The sequence below is a fragment of the Carassius gibelio genome, chromosome B11 (genome assembly GCF_023724105.1).
Source record: "Carassius gibelio isolate Cgi1373 ecotype wild population from Czech Republic chromosome B11, carGib1.2-hapl.c, whole genome shotgun sequence".
Classification (NCBI taxonomy): Eukaryota; Metazoa; Chordata; class Actinopteri; order Cypriniformes; family Cyprinidae; genus Carassius; species Carassius gibelio.
Window position 1 is genome coordinate 2,175,618 of NC_068406.1, and position 18,531 is coordinate 2,194,148.

Sequence of the window (18,531 nt, forward strand, 5' to 3'; positions counted from 1 at the left end):
GTTGATGGACCATCAAAATGCAGTGTTAGCAGATATTAAAGGGACAGTTCACTCAAAAATGATGTTTATCTGCTTACCCCCAGGGCATCCAAGATGTAGGAGACTTAGAACACAAAGATGTATAACTCAAACTGTCGCAGTCCGTCAGTCATATAATGGAAGTGAAAGGGAATCACGGATTTGAGTAAAAAAAATAAAAAAATACACAGACAAAACCAGATTAAACCCTGCGGCTCGTGACAATACATTGACGTGTAAAGACACAAAACGATTGGTCTATGCAAGAAATTGAACAGTATTTATATCAAATAAATACACAGACAAAACCAAATTAAACCCTGTGGCTCGTGACAATAAAGTGACGTGTAAAGACACAAAACGATTGGTCTATGCAAGAAATTGAACAGTATTTATATTGTTACTTACCTCTGAATTACCGCAATGTCCGAACTGTCCTGAGAGCAATCTCAACAGGCGTGTGATTAATATTTTTTTTCTTGCTTTACGGCAGAACGCAGACTTATAAGTGCATACCGCCACCTATAGTATCTCTCAAATGGACCACTCACACTCAATCTCTCAATTAGGAGTGTCAATGGTCCATTTGAGAGATAGGTCGTGGTAATGCAATTATAAGTTTTGCTTTCAACCTGCTGCAAAGCAAGAAGACGACAAGTCACATGCCGGCTGTTGAGGAGGCGTTTTTGGACATATCAGACATTGCAGTGAATCAGAGGTAAAAAAAAAATATACAATATTAAATATGGTTCAGTTCCTTGCACAGATCAATTGTTTTGTATCTTTACACATCAATGTATCGTCACGAGCCACAGGGTTTAATTTGGATTTGTGTACATTTTTTGGACTCTCAAAGCACTGTTTTCCATTCACTTCCACTGTAACGGTTGATTTAAAAATCTTGGTTTGTGTTCTACTGAAGAAACAATGTCACCACCATCTTGGATGCCCTGGGGTAAGCAGATAAACATCAAATTTTCATTTTTTAAGACTAAACGTCTAACTTGGACTAATCACATTAAAGTCTTACCCCTCAGTGTATTATAAGTTTATATAATGACCATTAAAAAAAAAGAAAAAGGAATTATAAAATAAACTCATGTCAAATGTTAAGTAAAGTCAAAGTCATAGGTGAGGAAACCTAACGTAAAAATAAAAAAAGAAAAAACAAACAAAAACAAAACATTTATTTGAAAGCTTTCTTTATGCAAAATGTATTTTTTCTTTCTTGTTAATTTTGGGGTGGGAAGTGAGCTAGACATGTGTTTGAAAGAATCTCCCATTTAAACAAAAGCAAACATATTGCTGTCTGGTGACCTGCTGTTTATCATGTAACTGGAGTCCCGTATGTGACATCAGCCGAATTATGTTTTATGAGTGCACTGAAGCAGCTCCTCGCCTTTTTTCCACAGGGAATTCATTACGCTCAACAGAAAAGAGTTAAAACACAACAAATGTCCTTTGTAGATGTTTTTTTTTAGACAGATGTCAATACAATTTTACATTTTAAAATGACGCTTCATAGTGAAAGCTCTTGTGATAAGAGAATGAGCATTTTGGGTTTAATAGGAGGTATCAGTCTGAGGTTTTGAGGGCTTAGCCTAACATTCGGGCAGTCAGCAGGCGCAGGGCTTGCCCGGCTCCAGCTCAACTGTGAGTCCCTTGCTGAGGAGGAAAGCATCCTGCTTGGGTTCTCTTCCCAGGAACTTCTTCAACATGTCAGCAGCATCCTCAGATCCTCCAGGCTTCAGAATGCACTTCCTGTAGTCCAGACCCACCTGCGAGACAACACAGAAACATGAGTAAACACACAATGGACATTTACACACAGGATTCACAAGCACTATTGGTTAATATAACCTTAGGGTCCATGATGCCTTCTTGTTTGAAACGGGCATAGAACATATCCATGGAGAAGACTTCACTCCACAAGTAACCGTAGTACTGAGCATCATATCCTCCAGCCAGGTGACCGAAGGTAGCAGGCATGTTTGTCCCTGTAAGAGCAAGAAAACAAGAAGGAAATAAGAATGAGGAGGTGCTGAGAACAATAAAACATGCATATAGAACAGTTTGTTCTGGTCCTTAAATCTGATTGGCTGAGAGATCTTTCCAGCTAGTATCGCCACAAAAAACATTTCACAATATATTGTCAGGGGTGCACATACATTTTTTGTTCTGGTTCTCATGAGAGCACCTGGAGATTTGGTTTGGTGCTCACACTGCTCTATGTGACCCATTAAATATAACTTTAAATTAAAATTAACAAAACAATGTGAGAATACTACTTTATTTGAAAATAAAAAAATGATTATTAAATAAAAAATTAATTATTTAATAATAATCTTAAAAATACAATGCAAAATGCTAATATTTTCTTTTTTATAATAATTTCGAACGGTTTCAAACCTAAAATCAGAAAGTTTTATTTTGGGGAGTTGCCTGCAAATGAGCTGCAAGTTTTAGCGCGACTAAGTAAAGCGCGCCATTGAATATTTTGCATTACCCGCTCTGAAACCGGCAGTGCATAGCCAATATTTGTGACCCAGGACCACAAAACCAGTAATTAAGGGTAAATTTATTGAATTGAGATTTATAAATCATCTGAAAGCTGAATAAATACGCTTTCTATTGATGCCTGGTGATAATAGGACAATATTTGGCCGACATACAACTATTGGAAAATCTGGAATCTGAATCTCAATTTGTCCAAATGAAGCTCTTAGCAATGCGTATTACAATTCCTAAATTAAGTTTTCCTATATTTATGGAAGGAAATTTACTAAATAAATCTTTGTAACTGGTTTTGTGCTCCAGGGTCACATTTATGCTATCATTTGGAATGGAAATCTTATTAGTGATTGTGCACTGACAGCTTTTCAAATGAGCGGTCTTATTTACACAGGACTTTTTGTTTTTAGGTCGTGCATGCACACCTGTTAATTGCAATGAACGAATCTTCATTAAAGATGTAACATATTTCCCCTTTTTATTTGTGATTTGGTTTAAACTAGGGATGTCAAATTTCGATTATTTCCATGATCGATCGTCGTTTAAATTAACGATCAATTAATCGATTAATCGTTAACCATAATACTGCAAAATGCGTCTATTGCAGGCACGCAGTCAGCGGTATGACAGGATGTGCAAAAGCCACACACACACACAAAACGCTTTCTCACTTGAATTAAAGAGGTTTTAGTCTGAATAAAATGCTAGTAGCAGGATTATAAAATGAATAGATGCGATTATGATCATTTGATAAAATGAAGAGAGCGCGCCATACTTTTGAGGTCATTTTACTTTGTTGACAGTTTCCAATCCCGCACGGAGAACGCTGAACGCGCCTCTTTAAATGGTTTTGTGGTGCTCGTTGTTGTATTTTAAAGCACAATTGCAATGTTTTCAACTGACATTATTGTATTTAAAATAAAATTATCCGAAATGTGGAGCGCGTGTGACTGCGCTGCACATTAAGTGAACTACATCGGCGCTGCTGCACCAAAACACACTGTTGCTCACATTAATTTGATCCTGCTGGATTCTGTCCTAGAAAATGTCAGATTTTTAAAAATCCGGCATACAGCGCATTAGATCGTGACAGTGCATGCGTGCAGACGAGGATGAGCGAGCGCGGCTTTGGCTAGATTTATTTGGAGGTTATTGCTCATGTCTCATTCGGCACAAATCGAAATGTTTCCATATTCGCAATGTATTTGAATTAGGGATGTCAAATTTCGATTATTTCCATGATCGATCGTCGTTTAAATTAACGATCAATTAATCGATTAATCGTTAACCATAATACTGCAAAATGCGTCTATTGCAGGCACGCAGTCAGCGGTATGACAGGATGTGCAAAAGCCACACACACACACACAAAACGCTTTATCACTTGAATTAAAGAGGTTTTGGTCTGAATAAAATGCTAGTAGCAGGATTATAAAATGAATAGATGCGATTATGATCATTTGATAAAATGAAGAGAGCGCGCCATACTTTTGAGGTCTTTTTACTTTGTTGACAGTTTCCAATCCCGCACGGAGAACGCTGAACGCGCATCTTTAAATGGTTTTGTGGTGCTCGTTGTTGTATTTTAAAGCACAATTGCAATGTTTTCAACTGACATTATTGTATAAAATTATCCGAAATGTGGAGCGCGTGTGACTGCGCTGCACATTAAGTGAACTACATCGGCGCTGCTGCACCAAAACACACTGTTGCTCACATTAATTTGATCCTGCTGGATTCTGTCCTAGAAAATGTCAGATTTTTAAAAATCCGGCATACAGCGCATTAGATCGTGACAGTGCATGCGTGCAGACGAGGATGAGCGAGCGTGGCTTTGGCTAGATTTATTTGGAGGTTATTGCTCATGTCTCATTCGGCACAAATCGAAATGTTTCCATATTCGCAATGTATTTGAATGTTAAACTATTATTTATAATGTAAACTAGGCTTGTACTTAACACGCATTCGCATATAGACGGAAAAGATGATCCTCTTCATATGAGCAAAAACGTCCTTGGCATAACAGCAGAGTGGACCGGTATACTACGGTCTATTTAAACTGAATGCTCCAGGAATGTGTCGGTCACAGCGCCTATTAATCGCTGTTTTGAATCCAGCAATTATTTATTTAGAAATGATAAGATCTGATTATGACAAGTGTGGTATAAAAGCTTTGTTTATTAGAGGAATAATAGGTTAACTGGAAAATGTTAGATCGTGACCATGCTTTTGGACCCCATAGTCTTCATTTACGCGGCTTTGTTCTGGTTTGCCGGTTGGTCACGAATTTCCACAAATTCAGTATATTTAGGCATTGTTTCTTTTCCTAAATCTTCATAGTCTAACCCTCTAATTTCCCAGGTTTATTTTATTATCTTTCGCTTTTAATAACTGTTTTCGCATCTCTTACTGTGGTAAACATGGGAAGGGAAATTAAAGATTTCATGAATTAAGAATTCGTTCGATTTATTAATTTGTTCCCTTATTTCACTTAAATCATGGGTTATTTAGGGAACAAAATTAATGAAACATGGACAATTGCCACATTAATAATTCGTAGGAATGAATTAACAAGTTGTAGGAATGAATAGACTACCTGTCCTGTCACTGTGTCCCGCAGCCCTGCAAAGCGCACGATATAAAACAGTTATCTGATGAAATGATTAGTAACTACATTTCTATTGCATTTAATGTTGAAAAACTTTTATGTTGTTTCTATTTTAATGTACTTTAAAGTTTAAATCACATTAAAAGCTTAATTTGTACATTGTGAATGAATGATGATGCTTTTATATATCGTCACCGTCACTCACAGCCGCTCGCACGTGTTGAGTCCGCATGAGCCGCACGCAGCCCAACATTGAATCGGTTAACCGACCATCGATAGCCTTAATCGATTGCATCTCTTATAGACAATTAATCGATCATCGATTAATCGTTGACATCCCTAATTTGAATGTTAAACTATTATTTATAATGTAAACTAGGCTTGTACTTAACACGCATTCGCATATAGACGGAAAAGATGATCCTCTTTATATTTCAAAATAAAGCAAACAAACAGAATGCGTTGTCATCCTTTTTTTTTTTTTTTTTTTTTTGTGAACTTATGGAGCGCCCACACTTCTGTTTTAAATCCGTTAATCTTAATTATTTAAGTCGGATATATTTCGCATAGCCTATTTAAAAAAAAAAAAAAAAAACATGAAAACAAATTGTTATTTTTATGTTGGGCATATTACTTAGTAGGCTATAAATTTTCCTTAAAGCATCCCATTTTGTCCCAGGGCTTAGAACCTGTGCCCTAGTCAGGTCCATGCAGAAACTTGTGAACGATGCTCGGCGTCACCGTTTAGTGACAGCAGTGAATGCTCCAGGAATGTGTCGGTCACAGCGCCTATTAATCGCTGTTTTGAATCCAGCAATTATTTATTTAGAAATTATAAGATCTGATTATGACAAGTGTGGTATAAAAGCTTTGTTTATTAGAGGAATAATAGGTTAACTGGAAAATGTTAGATCGCGACCATGCTTTTGGACCCCATAGTCTTCATTTACGCGGCTTTGTTCTGGTTTGCCGGTTGGTCACGAATTTCCACAAATTCAGTATATTTAGGCATTGTTTCTTTTCCTAAATCTTCATAGTCTAACCCTCTAATTTCCCAGGTTTATTTTATTATCTTTCGCTTTTAATAACTGTTTTCGCATCTCTTACTGTGGTAAACATGGGAAGGGGAATTAAAGATTTCATGAATTAAGAATTCGTTCGATTTATTAATTTGTTCCCTTATTTCACTTAAATCATGGGTTATTTAGGGAACAAAAAAATTAATGAAACATGGACAATTGCCACATTTATAATTCGTAGGAATGAATTAACAAGTTGTAGGAATGAATAGACTACCTGTCCTGTCACTGTGTCCCGCAGCCCTGCAAAGCGCACGATATAAAACAGTTATCTGATGAAATGATTAGTAACTACATTTCTATTGCATTTAATGTTGAAGAACTTTTATGTTGTTTCTATTTTAATGTACTTTAAAGTTTAAATCACATTAAAAGCTTAATTTGTACATTATGAATGAATGATGATGCTTTTATATATCGTCACCGTCACTCACAGCCGCTCGCACGTGTTGAGTGCGCATGAGCCGCACGCAGCCCAACATTGAATCGGTTAACCGACCATCGACAGCCTTAATCGATTGCATCTCTTATCGACAATTAATCGATCATCGATTAATCGTTGACATCCCTAGTTTAAACCATTACAGTGATGTGCATTTTATTCAATAAATAATTGAAGGATTTGTATTATATTGCTGAGGTCTAAATCTCATTTCACCTGGTGAGGAAGGAATTCCCAGGAGGTCCAGGCAAAGTCTGGCATACTCCTCAGCCGGGTCGAGACCACTCTTTGTGTGCAAAGCCTGGTCCACTTTAGCCAGAACAATCTGCCTCAAGTTAAACAGTCCTGAAAAACAGGAAGAAAAAGTTAGTAGGCCAGAGGATTTACAAAATGTTTAAAGATGGGACTTTTTTAATTTGTGACAATTTGGTGTTACAAACCAGAACAGAAAGTCAACTCCGCGTTATTGCACTGTGAAAAACAGCTTACAGAGACAATTTAAAAACACTTATAGGGACCACTATTAAGTAGTTGTGCATTATTGTGAATATTATTGACATATAGGCCATTTATAAAGCACTTATTCCCAAAACCTACTCCACACCTAAACTTAACAACTACCTTACTAACTATTAATAAGCAGCAAATTAGGAGTTTATTAAGGCAAAGTCGTAGTTAATGGCTTGTTAATGGCAAGAAGTGACCGACACTTTTTTTCCTTCAAAAAATAATTCACCCAATCATTCAAAACAAGAAAGTGTGAGCAAACGGAGTAAACATTTGTTACTAGGGTTGGGTACCGAAACCCAGTACCAATATGGGGCCGGTACCTATGGAACCGGTGTGCATCGAACCGAATCATAATGAAGATTTCGGTGCCTGTTAAATGCCTGAGCGATCGATTGGAATATTTGTCCTGGTTCTCTGAATTGTACACAAGAAGCACGGGCATCGCTAGGCTTTTTAGCGGGGCTATAGCATTTATCTCCATAAACTGTTCACAAATTCGCGATCGCCTCAGAGACAGTCCCCAGGTCCACCAAAACACTGCAGAGTTTTTTATACTTTTCTTCGGAAATAAATCTTGTAGTTACAGCAAGGGTTTTTCGGTGGTGGAAATCCATTACTGAAATTTCCTTGTTGTAACGAATATCGCAGCTGATGGATGCATTGACACACGCAACCACACGCCTACAGACATATTTAGCTGAGCAAGCCAAATGAAACGAGCGAAAAAAAGTAGGCCCATTTTGACAGAAAGGGCAACGAAGTTAATTGCAAAATATGCTACGCAGTATTAAAATAAAGCAGTAGTGCAAGTACAATCCTGTATCACTTCCGACTCAAACATCCACTTTTTTATCAGTCACCGGTATCAAATACAACCCAATCGATACCCAACCCTATTTGTTACGTTAACTTGTCACTCATCGGTTTCCATTTTTATTGTGGAAATGACCAATGTGTGTTTTACGGTCACCTGTGTTAGCAAGTCTAGACTTGATAAGTTTCTCCAGAAGCTCCTCTGGAATGGGGTTTCCTGTTTTGTAGTGCTTGGACATGCGCTGCAGGGGCTCCTTCTCCCAAACCCAGTTCTCCAACATCTGAGACGGAGCTTCCACAAAATCCCTCTCCACATGAGTCCCGCTGAACATCGCAAAGTCAGCCTGAACGAACAGAAGAACGTCCGTATTTAAACTTCACAGACTGCAATAGTGCGGTCAAATGATTATTCACATACAATATAAAAGTATTTGTTCGCATAATGTGTGTCCTGAGTATATTTATTATGTATATATAAATGCACACACAGTATCTATATTGAAAATATTTACATCTATATTTATATTCATATAATTTATATTATAAATGCATTTAATATATAAACCACCTATTCTTCTGAAAATATATACATGCATGTGTGTATATTTATATATACAAATATACACAGCACACATACATATATGAACAATATATGTAACTTTTATTTTGGATGCGATTAATCATTTGACATACTTCAAAACAGTTGCAACCTAAACCTCAGTGAAAGCCTTATTCAGACCTGAGCACAAAGCTGATGCATCACATGTCCAAACTCATGGAAGTATGTTTCCACTTCATCGTGCTGCAGCAGGGACGGCGCGTCAGCGGTGGGCTTGCTGAAGTTAGCTACCATCGCAGCCACAGCCATCTGCCTGGTCCCATCTGTGAGCAAACAGCCGGGCTGCAGGCCGAAGCATGCGGCATGGCCGTACTTCCCCTCCCTGCAGGGAAAATGAAGAATTAGCAATTAATATAGATAAAGCTCAGCTTTCAGGAGGAGAATGGGTTCTACGTCTCAGAAATCAGACAGTGAAGCCCTTGTAAAAACAACAGAATGTACAAAACTACAGAATGTCACATTTTATTATTGGGTGATTCAACACAAAGATGTTTTACAAGCTAAGAAGAGTTTTACCATCTTTTAGAGTTATTGCAAAAAATGTGTTTATGTATATATATTCCATTATATCGTATTCTATAAACAGTACCAGTCAAAAGTTTGGACACAACTTGGAAGTGTGTCCAAATTTAACTATACTGTACGATCTACTGTCTTTTCTTTTACTCCCTAATATTGGTATTGGCCCCCAAAAAAGCCTTATCAGTCAGGCTCTAATTTAAAAAGGTGTTATGATGCAATTTCAATTTTACCTTTCTCTTTGGAATGTTACAGGCTCTTGGTGCAAAGTCTAAAGTCTCAAATCCAAAGAGATATTCTTTATAAAAGATAAGATTCAACCATCCCCTCCTAAAATGGCTCGTTCTAACACGTCTACATCACTATGTGGGAAGATTTGCATAACGCGGCCAAAATGTTCATGCAAAGGAGGAGTAACTTTTATTCTCACGGATACCGCCAGTGCCATGTTAATTAGTGGTTAAGTTTTATTTACAACTCTGTTCCAGAACAGTTCAACCCAAATATTTTGATTTTAAGGAGGACGATGAATGTTTCCTGGGAGAGAAGCCTACAATGCCTGTGTCTGTTTCTATAAAGTGGGGCAATAACAACTTTGCAAGGACATTCTGGTGCTTCTGACTCACAGCCTGTAAGTTTTCATATTCAAATTTTTCCAAAGATGATACAAACACAACTTTTGTGCAGTGTAGAGTAGTGCTTGCTGTTTGTCATTTCTCCAATCACAAAATCACATGGTTTTATTTTTATGAAGCGCAATATGCAACACGTAAAAAGACAATATAAGTCATTATATTCAGCATTTTCTTTCCCCACTGAATGCAGCAAATGCCTCATTTATAATGGGTTTTATTGTTTTTGTCTCGTCGTGCAGGGGGACTCGGCCTCACAGTATGGTAAGGGCTGTAACATTTCCGTCACAAGCTTGAGGAATTCAGCCAATCACAAAGCACCGGAGAGCTGAAAATCAAAACCCATGGCTTTTCCGAACAGTGAGTAAAAATACTTGTTTCAGGAAGGCGGGGCATAGAGGAGAAAAATAATGTACACTATGTGGAAAATAATGTGTTTAAAACCTTAAACATTTCATTACACCCAATACAACATCATATGACCCCTTAAACCATCCAATAAATTAATTAAAGCTTACCTTTGGGGATAAAAGAACATTCTTAGGTAGTATTAAAAATACAACACATCCTTAACCGTTTTTCTTATATACAAAAATAAGAGGAATAAAAAACCTGAAAAATCACCATGATCACCAGAAAAAAAGTTCTGTAAAATACAATTATGAGTGCTCACCTGGGGAAAAGGTCCAGATAAAACTGTCCCACGACCTGGCCAGAGGTGCGGTCTTTAACGCAGTACAGCGTAACATCATCGTGCCAGACATGTGCGCCCTCCACCTGCTGGAAGCTGAGATTGAGCAGCTCCTGATAGATCTCCAGTAGACCCTTCGTCACCACCTCCATTGGGAAATACTCCTTCAGTTGGTTCTGATCCACTGCATACTGGGTCTCCTCCACCTGGGTCATGTAATAGCGCGTGTCCCAAGCGTGGAGCTCTCCAGTGAAGGGCAGATTCCTCTTCTGGCTCTCCTGTTCCTTCAGCTTCAAAATCACAGCCCTCTCCTGCTCACCCAGGGGCTTCAGTTTATGGGCCAAATCCTCTACAGTGTGCAGGAGACAATGGAAAGACAAGGGGTTAGACTATGATGTACTAAATTACTAAATTCAACAGAGAACAGGGTTTCTGCAAGATTTTTAAGCTAGCTCAAATTTAAGACTTTAAGACCTTTTTAAGTAAGGGTGCTCTGGTTGATCGATAATCGCTTTGAGCGTTGATTGATCGTTGGTCTTTATAAAAGCCGATCTCGAGCTGATGTACGAGGTTTGGCATGACATGCAGTGGCACCGTCTGAGTCTCTCTGCCCGGCGCGGGAGTAATAATTATAATGCTGAAGGTGAGGTACAATTCATATTTCTCCATTAAATAACTGATAAAGTAATCTGAAAACTTTCTGTGAGACATAATTTCACAAACAGTGTTAATGAATCACCACACGCTCTCTGTCTTTAACTTTTTGATAAAGCTCTAATTGGTTTTCTTTTGGAAATATGTTTCAAAATTATCCTGAATGCATTTATGACTGTAAAGAATATCTGTTTGTGTCAAAATAATGATTAAAATCGAAATTGCAAAATCTATCAAAAGAAATTGCGATAGTTTTTTTTGTTCCCATATTTCACAGCCCTAGTTCATTCAATAAATACAGTTAACAGTACTGAGTACTAAGTTATTAACCCAACAATAGCGGGGTCAGTTCATTTTTTTGCAAACATATGCGTTTGGTTGTGTGGGCCGCGAGTTGAAAAAGGTTGGGAATCACTGAATTACATTTTAATATTTGGCCACATGCAAAAATGTTTATTTTGAAATCCCAGTACAATACATGGCATCTTTAGACATTGGTTGATGTCCTCCTCTGTTGAAAAAGGTTTATAAACGATTTATGTTCGTTATCTCACTGTTTCTCCAGATGAACGTTAAGCAATTCAAATTCTTTTTGCCCCTTTCACACATACAGTCTTCCAAGGTAAGTTACCATTAATAGAGCACGTGTGAACAGGACCTTTTTCAAAAATCCCCATTGAATTAATTTTGGCAATCATATTGTTCTTATGGAGATGACGTGATTGCTCTGAGCTGTTTACAAAGCTCCGCTGCTTTCTATGTAAATATGCGCTAGATGGACATCTTTGACCATTTCGCCTGGCAGCTTTTTGTCGCACTTCTCCATTCAATAGGGCTGCGACTCTGCAATTGAATACTATATTATGTACATCTCGTGTTTATAAGAGCAAAACATTCTTATGGATAGTAATGTCAGTTTGGTTGAGCGTGAAAGCTGCTTCTCTCATACCATTGGTAGGCAAACTCAAGGACTCGAAAGTGATATCAATCAACAAGTGTTTTTTTTTTTTTTTACGTAGGATTATTTTTTGTATGTGAGATTCTTGTCTATTTCCATGTAACGATACCAGTCATTACCAAGGAAAGTTGCAACCGTCTTGGAGGTCTTGGCCATGTTCATCTCAAGCACAAAGTCAGCGTGAGTGCTGAAGCCCAGCAGGCTGCTCTTCCGAGAGCGCAGCTCCACGAGCTCCTTCAGGATAGCAGAGTTCTCCTGTCAGGAGAGTCATTACAGTAGCGTTATGAAAATGATTCACTGCAATTATTTTAAAGCATACTGTCATTGCATAACATTGTAGTTCTGGTTACAGGTGATTTCTGGGATGTCCGACCTCTTTGCAACGCGAGTTGAAAGCTTCCTCTAATTTCTTCCGTGTCTCTGGGACGTAGCATTTCTTCATGGTGGGGAAATAATGAGGATACTTCAGAGTGAGCTTCAGTTTTCCCGAATCATCCTTCTCCAGAGAGTTAAGGAAATCCTCGGGAAGCCCCCCTAATAAAAGCATTTACACACATTTTCAAAACTACATGTAAGAGAAGAAAAAATAACTGTTCATGCAAGCACTAAGTGTGTCGCTGAAAAGCAAGTATTGTGTCCACCCACCGAGTTCCTCGCGAGAGAAATGGAGGCAAGTTGTATCTTCATTCAAGTGTTTGTTGAAATCGATACACAGAGTGCTCATTTTCTTCTTGATCTTTTTGATCTCCTGTTACAGGGAAAATAAAACTCTGTTACAGGCTAGAAGAGAGCGTTTGTGTTACTGCTCCACAGAAAACTGAAAGGAAGATCTTTATATCTGACCTCCTGCGTATCTTTGGGAAGATGGAGGCCGTTTCTTTTGCCAAGCTTAAGAAGTCTCTCCATATAACGCTTGGCCTCGGGCGTTAAACTCTCATCTGAGAGCTTCTCCTGTTAAAAAGCACACGAGTTATTTATAAATTCATTAAAAATGACAAGACACAATAACATAAAAATGCAGTTGCTACCAAAAATTAGGTGTTTACAAAAGGTGTTCTAAACTTACATCATCTTTAATTGTTTGCATATAAATTTGTAGCAAAACTTGGTGGAACAACACGCTAATGTGTGACTTATTTGGTTTAAGTCAGGATTTCTCAGCTGTCTCAGACCTCAGTTCTGTCCCTGAAAGATACTAGCGTTTAGTTCCTGAGAGAGCTGTGTTGGTGCTCGCTCCCTGCTCACCTCCAGAGCCACGATTCTCTGATAAACATCCTCTCTCATACTCATCTCCACATCAAACTCTGACAGCTTCTTATCGGCGTCAGTGCTGGCCGTGCGGACGTCCTTACAGGTGGACACATGCTGAGGGAAATCCAGCATGTTCCGCTGAACTGCAAAAAGAAAAAGTGCATTTTCAGTGGTAAACACATGATCAGTGGTTTTTGATACTTTAATTTAATCAGCAGGTCCTCAGAGATTCTACGCATAATGCAATAACATATCTATTGAACAAATATTAAATAAAAGAATAAAAAGGGGCATATTTAAATTTTTGTTTGGCTGGAATTAGAATTCAGCTAATTCAACACCTGAACAATAGTGAAGCGCAGAGGAGGAACACGAGCTGCTCTGTCATTATGCAAAAAGTGCTGAATGGCGTATACCACTCCACACTGTTTTCCTGCACACTCAGAGTTTTTTTTGATGGTGCTTACAAAAGTAGATAAGACAGATTTGTTTCTTTGCAAATGTCACCCCTGGACTGAACTATAAGGATAAAAGTAATCCAAAACAAACAACCACTTGGCTGATTAACAGAAATATAGTGTTAATTTATTTTATTATTTAAAATAAAAAAATATTTTGTAAAATCAGTGTTACGTCATATGTAACCCCTGTTTAACCCTTGTGTGCCCTTAAGGGGACATTTTTGTCTATTTGATAATTTTGGCTGTTTAATGCACAGAGAATACATTTTCTGCTTCTGCTAAAAAAAATTAAAAAAAAAAAGGCCAACTGCTGCTGCATTGAAATTATGTAATATAATAGTGTGGGAGTATTGGCTGACGTGTGGGCTATGAAATTATTTTTTTTATTCTGACAGTGAATACAAATTATTAATGCATCAAAATTATTACTGTTTGTAATCATGGAATTATCTAAGACTGTAAAAAAAACTAATAAATAACTTGGCATTTAGTATATCAAAAAAAATAAAAATAAAAATAAAATAAAATAATATATATATATATATATATATATATATATATATATATATATATATATATATATTTTTTTTTTTTTTTTTTTAACCGTGCAATTTTTTTAACAAACTGCCATTAAAAGGATAAAAGGATTAAAATCCAAAACATAAATACATTTTTGGTAGTGATGATCAGACTGGTTCTGGTAAAACAATCTCTCTGTGAGAGCTTGATTTTATTATTATTTTATTTATTTTGACTTATATATACTCTATATACTTATACGACTTAAATGAATGAAATTCAATTATAAATTGATATATATTAGATATAATACATCAAGCTTTAAAGATCATATAGCATCACATAGGAGAATATGGAGCTCCTTTTTGAAAAGAAACAACTCCGTGATGACTGAAAGATACAAAAATAAAAAACATTCTCCAAAAGCCTTGTTATGCACCACATTAGATACGAACACTTTATTTTTTAAATGATGTATGGATAATCAAGTAAAGCTTAAATGCTTAAGTCCAGTAATGCCTGATTCACACGGGACGATTTTAAAATTGTCGGCCAATTTTCCAAACCTGAGAGACCCCACACACGGCGATAAAAAATCACGGGTCTAACAGTTTTGGTCGTTCAGTGTGTGGTGTGCAGCCACACGGCAATATCAACACATCACACACGAACCGATTTGACTCCCGAGCATTCCCAGGTCAGGCGGGAAATCTCGCAAAATCCCTCGAGATCAAATGTGACTTCAGAGTAAACAATCATGGCGGACGAAGAGGATGCAGTGGCCATAGTTTGTGCTTTGTTTTTAACGGAAAAAAAACATAAGAAAAACAAGAAAAGGCGATGGACAAAGAGGTGGAAACAACGCGAGCATAGACTATACTTGCTACAACATGATATGGAAGTTGTTGTTTTATCTCATAGAAATGTTGTTACGTACTACACAGATTAATTACCGTTGAAATAAACGTTCATATATTCGTTTCCATGTACTCTGGTGGACTGCAGTCGACTTTATTTGTATTTGTTATATTATATACGCCGGCTGTTTTGATTTTGTTTCCCGGTACTTCCTCACCGCCTCGTCACCTCGCTTTCTGATTGGCTACTCGCCACAGTCCACAGGCTGCGTGATTGTTTGTCCTCGGGGGACACCACACACACGAGAAGAAATCGGGCCAAATAAATCCAACATGTTGAATATCCCCGATTTGAGATCGGAGTGGTCCCGACGTCCTTCCGAGCAGAGGAGAGCAGTCTTAACACACCACACACGGCAGGAATATTTGATCAGATTATTTTCGGATAATCGGAGCATCCTAAGATTGTCGGAAGGGGTGAATCGGGGCTAAAATCGGCCTAATTATCCTGCCGTGTGAACCAGCCTTTAGTGTGCATTTAAAAATACTACAATTGAAAAAAAAAAAAAATTCTGTAAAAATTAAAACACATATCCCTGAGTGGGGGGGGGGTTTGTTCAGCAACACTTATATTATTGGTAACACTTTAGAATAAGGTTCCATTAGTTAATGTTAGTTGACTACTTTCGTTAACATGAATTAAGCAAGAACAATCCTTCTACAGCATTTATAAGTCTTAGTTCATGTTAATTTCAACATTTACTAATGCATTATTTAAATCAAAAGTTGTGCTTGTTAACATTAATTAAAGCACTGTGAATTACCATGAACTAACAATGAATAACTGTATTTTCATTAACTAACATTAACGAAGATTAATAAATACAGTAATAAATGTATTATTCATTGTTTGTTCATGTTAATGAATACATTAACTAACATTAACTAATGGAACCTTATTCTAAAGTGTTACCATATTATTAAACTGTATTTATAGTGGTGTTGATTTCTACCCGTGTACTCCACTTCCACATCCGCGAGGGCCTTCAGGGTGTTCTCATAGCTGACACTGGACACATCCAGCGCACCGACCATGTCATACACCTTTTTGGTCTTGGCAATGAGCTCTTCAGTAAGCTGCTGGATCCGGTCAGGAGTGAGATCCCAGCGCAGACGGTTGTCATCACAGACCCGGTCCCCAGAGCTAAACACAACTTCACCTGAACATGCAAAAACAACACTGCTTACACTGAATATTATAACAGTATACACTTTCCAGATACACTGTTTCCAGAGGCATATAATTTATTATTCCTTAAACAACAAATCCATTGACCTATCATGATTTTAGGCTAATGACTGTTCTACCACCTGGTTTCATATATATATACACCGGTATATAATAATAAAAAAAAATGTGAATTTAAAATTCTCTAGCCAAAGGAGTCGACACACTTATATATATATATATATATATATATATATATATATATATATATATATATATATATATATAAGTGTGTCGACTCCTTTGGCTAGAGAATTTTAAATTCACATTTTTTTTTATTATTATTATTATATTTGAATAAAATAGAATTATTACGTAATTGTAATAAGATAGTTTCACTTTATCTCTCTATATCTATCTATATATCTATCTATCTATCTATATGTATATATATATATATATATATATATATATATATATATATATATATATCACACGCATATTAAATGCACATTATTATGTATCATACCAGTAAGTTAGGTTAAAAAAGATTTATTGCGATCTCTTTAGAACCAAATGAACATGGATATCTGCTCGATACAGTCATTGTGAGAGATATTGTTGAGGGCGTATGATCAGGTTGCTAAGAAATCCTAGAGCTTAAAGGTTAAGCAGCTAACCATGCTCTGCTTAAACATATCGCATTTAACGTGCTTGGGTTGGCCCTAAGCCCACATTATAAAGAGAAAATCCACGTCAGAACACGTAAGAAATATTTTTTGCAAACAGAGAAATCATAATGATTAACGAATCTCTTGTAATGTAATCGTAGGCCCTGTCAGTGTGTTTTCATGGGCCGGAGTTCAGGAACAGCTGACCCACAGATCAGTAGCGGACTGCGCCAACGAGCCACAACACAGCTGCACCGCTTCGGCTTCTTTTAAAAGCTAAGCAGTTATAGTAGGGTTCTTATATTCTGTTAGTACATTGCATGCTTTTGAAGTGTATCGTAGCGGGTATTTATTACCTGTAGGAGCCATTTTCCTCTCAGTCAGTCAGAAACACCGCGTGTAACGATTCAAAGAACATGTAACAGCCGCTCACTCACTCTTCCTGCTTGGGTCACGTGATCCTCAGTGGAGCCCGGGATTGGTTGAGGACTTCTGCACTATCTATCTATCTATCTATCTATCTATCTATCTATCTATCTATCTATCTATCTATCTATCTATCTATCTATCTATCTATCTATCTATCTATCTATCTATCTATCTATCTATCTATCTATCTATCTATCTATCTATCTATCTATCTATCTATCCAGGCGCGGATTTATGGGTGGGCCTGCAGATTGACTGGTGGCCCACCCAGTCAGATTATCTGTGTATAATCTGTGTGTGACCTGAACATCAGTAAAAACATGTTTGATAGCCTTTGGTTGTTTTCCTTGTGAATATATAACACATAGCATACCTGTTCTCTTCTGTCATGATTCTTTTTAAAACCCAGAATCAGCTCGTTCTCTTGTGATCTTTTTTTTCTGCACGGGCCGGCCACACGCTCTCCGTGCGCGCACTGATTTAAAAGTGGCGTATGGCGTAACGCCACTGTTATTACACTGTGAAACACACATAGGCTACTCCGTGTGTGCAGTGCGTGACTGATCCACGACTGTAGGCTACCACAAACACATACTCACTATTTGTATTTAAAATCCAGAAGTTATCAGAAACTTTTATTTAAAAAAGTAATAAAAAAAAAAAAAAAGTTTTTTCAGCATTGCGATTCTCTTTGCGTCCATGTATAAATCATATTAAAATCGCAAACATTTCAAATTAAAACTTAAGACTGACAAAAACAGCCGACTATCATGCCTTTCCTTTTGCATTTAAGTTTTAATACAATGCTTGCTTAAATATTGCATGTCACAAAGAAATTGTTTTTTCACCTCCACCATAAATGAGACGAGAGTTGTTCATTATGTCGCCTTGTTGAAGTAAATTTTATTTTTCGTTGCTTTACCCCGGTCCTAAAGTAAAAAAAAGATGACTGTGTAAAAGAGCATAATTAAATGAAAGGCATTTATGGTGAGATTACTACATTTTATTTAATTAAACGCATTTATGGGGAGATTATTATATTTTCATGTCAATCTGTGTTC

The 18,531-nt window shown here is 37.1% G+C and overlaps 1 protein-coding gene and 1 long non-coding RNA gene across 2 annotated transcripts; one reads left to right on the plus strand and one right to left on the minus strand.

Annotated features, from left to right (window-relative positions):
- Positions 1–1,253: 1,253 nt before the first annotated feature.
- Positions 1,254–17,549, minus strand: LOC127968090 (thimet oligopeptidase). Its single transcript, XM_052568985.1, has 13 exons — positions 17,398–17,549; positions 16,156–16,362; positions 13,300–13,448; positions 12,898–13,005; positions 12,700–12,802; positions 12,428–12,588; positions 12,174–12,309; positions 10,425–10,791; positions 8,721–8,922; positions 8,139–8,325; positions 6,875–7,003; positions 1,879–2,015; positions 1,254–1,796 (listed from the first exon to the last, which is right to left on the minus strand). Exons 1-13 carry the CDS (start codon positions 17,408–17,410, stop codon positions 1,635–1,637), a joined length of 2,061 nt encoding a protein of 686 aa, XP_052424945.1. The 5' UTR covers positions 17,411–17,549; the 3' UTR covers positions 1,254–1,634.
- On the plus strand, positions 3,032–6,796 carry LOC127968102 (uncharacterized). Its single transcript, XR_008155891.1, has 3 exons — positions 3,032–3,677; positions 4,384–5,361; positions 6,671–6,796. It is a non-coding gene; the product is annotated as an uncharacterized LOC127968102 (long non-coding RNA).
- Positions 17,550–18,531: the final 982 nt, after the last annotated feature.